This window comes from Neovison vison, chromosome 1 (assembly GCF_020171115.1).
Source record: "Neovison vison isolate M4711 chromosome 1, ASM_NN_V1, whole genome shotgun sequence".
NCBI classification, from domain to species: Eukaryota; Metazoa; Chordata; class Mammalia; order Carnivora; family Mustelidae; genus Neogale; species Neogale vison.
In genome coordinates, this window is record NC_058091.1 from 85,882,329 (window position 1) to 85,892,105 (window position 9,777).

At 50.1% G+C, this 9,777-nt stretch overlaps 1 protein-coding gene across 1 annotated transcript in view; it reads left to right on the forward strand.

Moving 5' to 3' along the window:
* GLP1R (glucagon like peptide 1 receptor) overlaps positions 1-2,057 on the forward strand; it is a 31,438-nt gene extending 29,381 nt beyond the window's left edge. The window contains exon 13 of the mRNA XM_044237082.1: positions 1,890-2,057. Within this exon, the coding sequence (XP_044093017.1) occupies positions 1,890-2,057 (168 nt within the window). The remainder of the gene's footprint in view (positions 1-1,889) is intronic.
* The last annotated feature ends 7,720 nt before the right edge of the window (positions 2,058-9,777 follow it).

Consider the following 9,777-nt stretch of genomic DNA (forward strand, 5'->3'; position numbering starts at 1 on the left):
TCCCTTCCGTGCCTTCTCACCTTCTCGGTCCCTCGCAGTTCCTGTTTCCCCCTCCTCCCTCCTCTTCCCCAAAGCCTTGCCGGCAGCACGTGCTTCCCCCAACACACACGCATGCCAGCCTTCCCCACCACTTCTGCAGAAAGTCTCCTGGACCCTGGCTGAGTTTCCTCCTGGCTCTCTTCCTCAAAGCCCATCACCTCCCCGCTTCATCCACCCCCCAGGGCTGGCCTAGTTTTCTCAGGAGGGAGGGTTGGGCACACATCCCACTGGATCCTTGGCAACTAATGACCCCTCAGTCACCAGATCCCCAGTTGGCCTCTCCCCTTGGGCTCTCCCAGGCTCAGGCTGTGGGGTTCAGGAGGACTGCTCAGACACTTGCCTTGTTCAAGTGTGCTGCCCAGTTCCCAGAGACGACTCAGGCCCCGGCTCCTCCAGGCACCAGGACAGACATGTCACCTTCACTTGGCCACAAAAATACACGTGGCTCCTGGGCTGAGATCTCTGTCCACAAAAGCTGTTCTCCAGGCCCAGGGCTGCCATGGCAATGCCAGGTACTTGTGACCTGAAAAGATGGCCTGGACATGGGTCCTGCCTCAGCTGCCAGGAGAGCAGAACTGGGGAGGGTAGGGGAGGGGGTGGTTCTACTGTGGCTCACGTGTCCTCTCACCGTGGCTCTGACCCAGAAGCCTGAGTGTCAATCCCAGATCTGCCACTATCCAGTTGTGGCACATGAGCAGTCACTTTGCCTCTCCCCCCAAGTGTAGACAGAATTGAGTGAGCTTCACCCATTCCTCCCAAATCCCAGAGCCTGAGGCCTGGCCAGACAGGCCTTCAGAGGCTGGGAGTCGGGTAAACATAGCAGGCGAGGCAGGGTACCACCATAAGCGCAGGGACAGGTGTCTGGGACTCGTGGCGTCATCCCCTCTGTTTCACTGTAGTAACTCAGTAGCACAAGGAGCCCTGTGTCCGATGCTGTTTTGTCACGCGCTCCTTCCCTCAGCTCATTTACAAAGCACATGTGGAGGGCCTGCTGTATGTGGGGCACGGCGCTAGGTCTGGGGATCCCAGATGAGGACGAGGTGGTCCCGGCAGAAACGGCAGCATGGGTCAGAGCTCTGAGAAGTCCCAGGCCCGTCCCTTTTCCTGCTGGTGTCCACGAAACCACCTCAGTCCCTGAAGCAGCTTCCCACAGATGTGCCTCCATTTGCCCTCCTTCTCCCCAGCCTCTGCAGTTAAGGCTGTGAGACCAGATGGGCCTCCATGCTGCTGCACAAGCAGAGACTCCTATCTCCCTGGGGTGTCCCCGTACCTCCTGTTGGCACACTCGCCACAGGTCCCCAGCCAGGCAGTGAGCTGGTGCGGAGCAGGGCAGCTGGACGCACAGTCCACTCCGCCTCCCTCTGGCACCCACGCCTGGGTCCCCCATGCTGCTGCCCGAGATACCAGGGCGGTCCTGGGCAGGCAGGCTCTGGCCACGGGGCTCCACGGGGGTCCACGGGGCTCCACGCTGCTCGGAAGTCAGGCTCTCCCTCCTCCTCGTCTTCTCCCTCCAGCTCCGGTCTCCACATTGCTTTCACTCTCGTTCTCTTCTGTTAAACAATAGCGTGATGGATTGCGGAGGGGACTTAGCTGAGTCACAGAGTTTAGAGATGGAAGAGACCAATTAGATCATCAACCTCATCTCTCTCCTGAGGAGAGGCGGAAAATAAGAGACAACGATAAACAGTTTTATTGGCATATTAATTTAGGCGCCCAAAGGCCTTGACTTGTGTCTCTTAATATAATGCAGTGGATATTTTTCCCCCTTCCCTGCTAATGTAATAACGGGGCCATTTCGTGGACAATTGGTTTGCATGATGGCTGTTGCTTCCCTCCTTTTCCCACGGAAGGTCCAGCTGGAGTTTCGGAGGAGCTGGGAGCGCTGGCGGCTCAAGCACTTGCACACCCAGGGGGACAGCAGCATGAGGCCCCTCAAGTGCCCCACCAGCAGCCTGAGCAGCGGGGGCACCGTGGGCAGCAGCGTCTATGCAGCCACCTGCCAGGCCTCCTGCAGCTAAGACCCCCGCCCCTGTCCTCCCTGTGGTCTCACTGCTGGCTGGCTGGCTGGCCATCCCAGGTGGGAGAGCCCCTGCCGGGGCTTGGGCGGGATAGGGACACAAGCTTGCATCCATCCCCGCTTTCCCTTCCCAAAGCCATCAGATGGGCAAACGGGCACTGCCTCCTGGGACCCGTGGCCACATTTCCTCTGTGGAGAAACAGCTCTGCTAATTTGATCACCGTGGCAGGAGGAGAGAAAAACCGATTGCTGCTGAACTGAGGAGGATTTCTTCCCGTGAAGCCACCAGGCCCCTGGGGTACCCCAAGACAGAGCAGCAAATCAGCCCCGGACTCACACTCAAGGTCAATGGCTTATTAGCGGGATTGCGGCATGCGAGAGAAGAGGCTCGTATGACCCAGCCACACAGAGCTGAGGGAATGCAAGCCAACCCTGCTTGCCTCCGGTTGGGTCACCGTCCCCACCACCTCCCCGTGAAGGGATGCTTCTCCCACGTCTGCGTTGCTTGTTCACCCTCCCCGGTCATCTCACCACCCAGCTTCTTGGTGGGGGGGCTTTGTCTGGGCTTCCAGCGGCAGCTGTTTCTAGAAGTGGCTGTGGGTGGTGTTGGGCGTGAAAGCTGAGAAGGTGCCCGACAGGTTCCTTTGCTGGTGCCCACTTCTTCCATGGGTTCCTGCCCTGCCTGGGTGCCCGCTACCCTGTGCCCAGGGAACAAGGCAGGCCCACTGCTGAGGAGCCCAGCATTTGGGACGAGCTCTGAATTCTGTTCTAGAGATGCTCCAGAACTCTCTGGGGTTCAACAAGGAAACTTCAGGACCACCTGCACCGAGGGGTCCACTGTACCTGTAACTCTCGGGAACCCAGAGGGCTGAGAGCTTTACTTCCGCCTCTCAGGGGAAAGGCTTTTGTGACCAGATTATGTATCCCGTTAGCACGGGAGTTTGGCTGTGCCCTTGACTTTAAGAGACTTCTGGGGTAAACAACCAGTTGCTGCTGCTACCATGGAGGCAGTCTTCCCCTATCCTTGGTTTCTTCCCCTTGAAAGTCCCCCACTTGGGAGCTTGCATATACTTGATTCATTTTTCTTTATTGCTGTGAACAGTCTGCATGTGCAAATATGCGATTCTGATTTCCCCCACCTGATGGAAAAAAGGACAAAACCATTGTGATTGTGGTGGTGTTGGGGGGACTGGGGCATAATGCATTTGACTCAGCCACAGTTTGAGCTCATCAGTGTTTTCCCGGTCTCCGGTTTCATCCTGTAAACAATGAGCAGCTGAGAGGCTGCACAGGGGAAACCTCTCGGTCCTGCTCCTGCCATGAGGAGAGGGCAGACAGGGCAGAGACCCAGACAGAAGGGAGACAGGCAGCCCAGGGAGGATGGCAATGGAGTCTTTGGATGCAAAGGAAGTTTCCAGAGTAGGAGAGAGCTTTTAAGGGAGACCAGACCACCTGGGAAGGTACAGGGAGTAGCTTCAAGTGAATTCCTTTACAGGTCCATCTCTCCCTCCTCCTCCTTAAGTGGTGGGGGACCCTCCCCCAAAACCTTGCACCAGACACATTTTTCTGTGCCTCTCAGAGAGACATGTGATGTACAGGCGAAATAATAATGGGACATAAAACACATCAAGCAGAAAATTTCTTATACTTCAGCTTCAGTGGAGTGTTGTATCTATGTTAATGGGGAAGTTGAACCCCAGGCTAAAGAAGAATTGTGCAGAGTTGCTCCTGGAGAAAATGTAGAGAGGTGGGGGATGCGGTAGGGGGGACCCCTGCTTCCCCGGAATAAGGGAGGATTTTCCAACAGGCCCCACTCCTTGGCTTTCTTTTCAGATAGGGGTAAAGGAGGACATGAGCACCCGTGAGATGCTGTGGGATACAATTCTGGTGCCAGTGTTTCAGTTTGGGATAAACTGGAAGATTTTGAGAATCATTAATACACTGCATAGCAAAAAAAGAAAGAACCAGATTGATATAGCCTGAGAGAAATAAATTGTTGGGGGGGGCAGGAATTGTGGGGAGAAAGTGTTTAGTTAGACACCAGGGATGCTCAGATAGTTTGGTTTAAACTGTAAGTAGAGTTCTTTTCCCAAGCTGGCACTGATTCCTGATCTCCGAAAGCTCATCATACCCCCATGCTCGAAACCTTATAACACTAAGAATCATCTCCTTCATAGATACGTATGAGATACTGAAGAAGTATTTTCTTTGCTCCAAGACCCACTATTAATATTCATTAATATTCATTTGATTGGCAGTGTACTCCCGCCAAACTATTCTCAAGCTCTCCTGAACTAAATAGAACTCTAAGAGATCTGGAAACACTCCCATGCCACGTATTCCCAAATTCCACTAACTGTTTACATGCATGACACTTGCTGCACACAACTTCTCTGCCTCTGTCCTGAGGGTACGACTGCTGACCAGCAGGTGTGGACGGTGTGTATGTGTGTGTATCTGTCCACTGCACAGCCAGCAGGGGCTGGGGACTATTGTGAAGTGATTCTGAGTTCAGCACTCTGGCCAGCTCCACTCGTTAGGGGCTTCAATCGTGTTAACCCCATCTTTACCATGTCGATCTTTAGAACAGCTAAATCACAGAACTGAAACAAACCACTTATACTGCAAAGCTGCCTTTGAAACAACTCTCCAGATTGCCTGCATGATTTTCAGTTGCCTCAAGGCAATCCCCTCCGAACCCCATACCAGCTGTGTTTTTAAAGACTCAGAGCAGGGAAAGAACGGCCCTCAATGAAGTAAGTGAGGAGGGAGGCTTGCAGAGGTGACTTGGGGGAGGGAGGCTGGGCTCGGCCTCCAAGTCCAGGGAGGCCTCTGGGAAGGATAGGTAAGAAACAGAAATAGCCATTCAAGATCCTCTTAGTAAAAGCCAGCAATGGGTATCTGGAATTTCTGTTAAAAAGGACTTGCAGCCGCAAAAGGTAAGCAGGTCAGCTAGTGAACGCGCCACCTCTTCAGGGACTTCTGCCGAGAGGAGGGGAAGGTTGCACTTCACCATCTCTACTATAGTCCATCATCCTTGTCTTAAAATGAAGAAATTGAAATGAAGCAGAGCATACACACACAGAGCAAGGGAGCCATTTTGAGTATTGACTCCAGCACTCCGTACTGGGTTGGCTGGGTTTTCTGATGCGTCTGGGTTTAGTTAACATGTTGCTCCGCCAGCCACACAGAGTGAATTAAAAGAACTGGAGAAAGGTCCAGAAGACTAGCAAACTGGGCAGCGTTCGCCTAGCAGAGATGGCACAGCCCATACAAGGGCAAGTAGAGTCAGCTCACATCTACACCCTGAAAGGCTTGGTTGCCTCATCAGCATGGGTCGTGTTTTAGCAGCTCCTGTCTCCATCCAAGGAGAGAGTACTCTCTGTGTGTGTGTGTGTGTGCGTGTGTGTCCTGTGCACAGCAGCATAAAGTTAGGAGATGATGAGTCTGGAATCATCTTACCCACTGTGAAGGTCATGGGACCACACAGTCCAGGGTGAAGATGGGCGGGAACCTGAGCCGTAGATGCTTCCTCTCCATGCACAGACAGGATTCGCATTATTGCTAATGCCTGCGACGTGCTCAGGGAAGATAAAATATATTCCAGAGGTTTATTTTCCCTCCACTGAATTGATTCTAATCTACGGTGCTGACCCTGCTTTTGGCTCCTACAGGGAGCCAAACTCTATAAAAACTCTCAAATAAAATATGTCGGCTTCCTCTGCTAAAACAGTTATGTGAATGACATGCTAAGTATTTCAGTTGAAACCAAATTAGTATCAACTCAAAACTTTTTTCCTTTCTGTTGCTAGAGCAAGGTTTTTCTGGGAAAAAAAAAAAATGTGAGAAACTTCTTTAAACAACATCATCCTGCGGGGACAGTATTCTCTGCTGGCTCAAAACAGCTCTTTGGCCATGCCCGGAGGGCCAGAACAGGAAGTGTTGTTAAGCAGTGTCATTCAAACATTAATGCCACAGTGTGTCTACAGTATCTATAATTACTTCTGCTCTGTTGGTGGCTACCGATTGGCAGGAAGCAGATAAGCATAATTGTTTCCCCATTAACGACCCAGATCTCTTGGACTTTGCCTGCATTTGAATCTCTCAGAGGAGGAGAGTTTTTGCTTCTCCCCTTTGGCCATTTTAGCCGGTTTCTGCGGACCTGATCCAGGGGGTGCATTTTCTCTCTGATGCACCCCAGCTCCTCCCCACCCCCCACTACCTCCCTCACGCCCACCTCCCCCATCCTCACCATGAGCTTCCCCAGGCTCCTCCCCCACCTGACCACGTGAGGAACGCTGTTCTCTCAGCTGTGACCAATTTGGGGGTACAGCTGAGAGAGAGGCGCTGCCAGGGCTGAAATGGTGCACGGTACTCCATGCTCTGGGGCAGTGAGGAGCATGGCAGCCAGCGGCTTGGAGCCTAACTTACACTGGGGTTTTGCAACCTTTCTGATGGAGCCTGTCAACCCGCACAATCTAGCATGACTAATTGCCACTGTGTCAGAGCAATCAGGGAGAAGGAAAACATAAACAAATGAGAGTGTTGGGATGTGCTGGGCAAAAACTCCAAGGACGTTTGGAACATGTAACAAGTTAGGGTCTTGGCTTCTTTGTAGGGGAGCTGGAGGGACGAGGGGGGCAGGTCAGGAAGAAGCAAGATTTCCCCCAGACAGGGCTGGACCTTGCCAAACCGTTCACACTTTACTTCCAACTCTGCCGTTCTAAGCTCCTCCCACAAAACATAATCATGTCCTCAAGGCAGATCAGCCTCAACATCCCACTGGTTTTGGAGGAGGTTCCATGCAGAGCTTCAAACTCCAAGAGAGAGGTGAGCCAGGCTCTCAGGAGCTAGATTTCTTTCTTCAGTGCTCTTGGGGGAAGTCTGCTCTTCATGAATGTTTAAACAAGATAACTTTCATGCGATTTATTAATATATAAATTCATGTACAATACGACCTGCGTCTATAGGTAGCAAACATGTATAACTCCTTGCACAGATGTGAAATGGATGCAGACTCGTCCCTAATTCGCCTTGTAAACGTCAAATAAAGGTCTGTCATTACTGTGTCCCTCTTGCTCTTCCTTTGGGAGAGGAGGTTTTTTGCAATGTCAATCCAGGTGACAGATGGTGCAGTGGGAAAACACAAAAGATGCCGTTTCCAGCCCAAGGGGGGGGGGAAAGCCCTTGCTCATTACTGATTTTCATCTTCAGAGCACTTACCAAGTACTAATTTATCCATCGCAGCCTTTATACAGGGACTGCACTGCCATTTAATTAGAGAAGTTGGGTGGTCGAGTGGCTTAAACAATGACTGGCGGCCAAATGGACGTGTATTTTAATTCCACTCATTCATTTGATCTCCCCTGTCTAAATGAACTCAGTCCATTAAATCCATTTTTTCAAAAATGTCATAAAAGCACAAGCCTTGTGTGCAGAGCAGCCACAGAATCTGAATGGAGCTGCTGTTTAGAGATTCATCTTCAGAAAAAGGAACTTTCCTCCAATTTAAATAGTCTCTCGCTCTCCAGGTTTGTAACTCAGTCTTCCAGCAGAGCGGAGGAATTGCAGATTCTCCCACTTCCTCCTCCATGGCAGCTACCCTTGCTTGCAGATCCACGTGCTTATCTGAAGGTTTCCCTAAATGACCTCTTCTCTAGACAAGCGTTGGGGTTTGTCTCTTTCAAACCCAATAATTCTTCCTCCTGAGAGCAAACAACAAATACAGCCAACTCCTGGTATTTGCATCTTGGCTGGTCTGACCAATCTTGCTTTTGACTTCATTCACTCGCCTGTGATATTCTCACCTCTCCCTGTCCTTACTCCACCACTCAGCAGCAGGAATACGATGGAGCTCAGCACTTTCTCTCCATACCCCGATACCCAGGGAAAGACCTGCCCAAACCAAGAATGACCAGCACGTTTGTAGGATGTGGAAACCGGACAGATGCAACCTCAGGAAAAAGAGGGTGCACTCTGGCCCAACAGGTTGTAACCTCAGGCTGAACAAGGGATAAGGGCAGCTTCCTGCTCTGCTGAAATCTTGGCTTCCAGACTCACTTGTGTTCACATGTAATATAGAGCCACGTTCCAGAGGCCGATGCCCCACAGATGGGGAATAATTGACCCCCCCCACCCCAACTCCCACCAAATCTCTCACCATCCTTTCAAAAGCCTGTGCTTTAAACACGAGCAGTTCAGTGCCTTTCAATAAATACCTCTCTCTCTCTCTCTCTCTCTCTCTCACATACACACACACACACACTCACTAAGGAGAATCCCGAAAATGGTCTCCCTTACCAGAAACAGTGGGGAGAAAGCCCCAGCAGTGCAAACTGGAATAGAAAACAATGTAGGCAGAACACTGGAGAAGATGGAAAATCAGACCCAATATTGGGACAAGGAAGAAGTAGAAACTGAGTGTCTCCAAAGGTGAGGAGGGGTAGATGGGAAAGATGATGAGGCCAGAACCTAAGAAAAGTAAATAAGGAAAAACAATAGACTGTGTAAATGTGGGAAGGAGCGGTAGTAAGACACAAGGAAACTGCAGCGGTGGGGAAGAAAAAGGGAGTTCCCAGTGACAAGCCCATAGGGAGCCAAGTTAGGAGACTCATCTGAAGCCAGTGTTATTAACTCCTACTTCCATAAATCTGAGCTCTTTCCCTGAAGAGGTCTCTAATCCTAAACTGTGATAGAATCTTTTCTTTGGTCCTAAGGCTCCTTTTAACGAACATAATGATTTTAGAAAGTGAAAACGATCACAGCCTAGAGTAAATCCAACCATTTTTTTCTTCCCACTAGTACAGTGTGCTAGTGTCAGAATGAATTACTGTGACTCCTCCTCATGTAGGACCAATAGACCAGAGGATTTATCTGTGTTGCAACCTTCCAGAATAAAATCAATAGATAAGGATTATAAATACCGAGCAGTCCCATGCCACGAGATGGACTGCTCTGGGGCTGAAGCAGGCGGGTAACACCTGGAGGGGATTTACAAGCAACTTCTTTTTTAACCTTTCCATATCTCTAGAGTGAAAGAGCAAGGACTTGAAATAATACATAATACATTTACAGAGACTTTTCAGTTCCAATGACCTAAGGTAGAATCAGAAACAGAGCTCAGGACTTGTGCGCATTAACGACACACATTAAATAGCTACAACAAAGCAGCCACGATTACTATACTAGTTCGGTCCAATCTTCAACATTCTCTAACCATTTATGTGCATTTCTGTACAAAAGAGACAAGTGTTTTATTACCATATATTCTGCCCTCCAGAAAGCTTTAGAACTTTAAAAATGCCTAGGAAATGAAATTTACAGTTTTACAGAAGCTCAACTGGTATCCACCGATTAGACGGCACTTTACAATGAAACCACCCAGAAGTCCTTTCACTTTTCAAGTCCTGGTATGGGAAGCGGAGACTGGAGAATCAACATACAGGAGACACACACTAAAGACATCTCACTGTGACAAAGCTAAGCCAACGTCCTTCCAAGAGCATCCTTTGGAAAGGTACAGTAAAAAATCAGATGAAAAGACATGTATACTGGGGCACCTGGCTGGCTCAGTCGGTAGAGCCTAAAACTCTTGACTTAAAGGGTGTGAGTTCAAGCCCCACGTTGGGTGTGGAGCCTACTTAAAAAAAATACAATAAAAAAAAAGTGTATACACTCATATAAAAGAAATCAGGCTACCATACAAATTATACTGTGTTGGA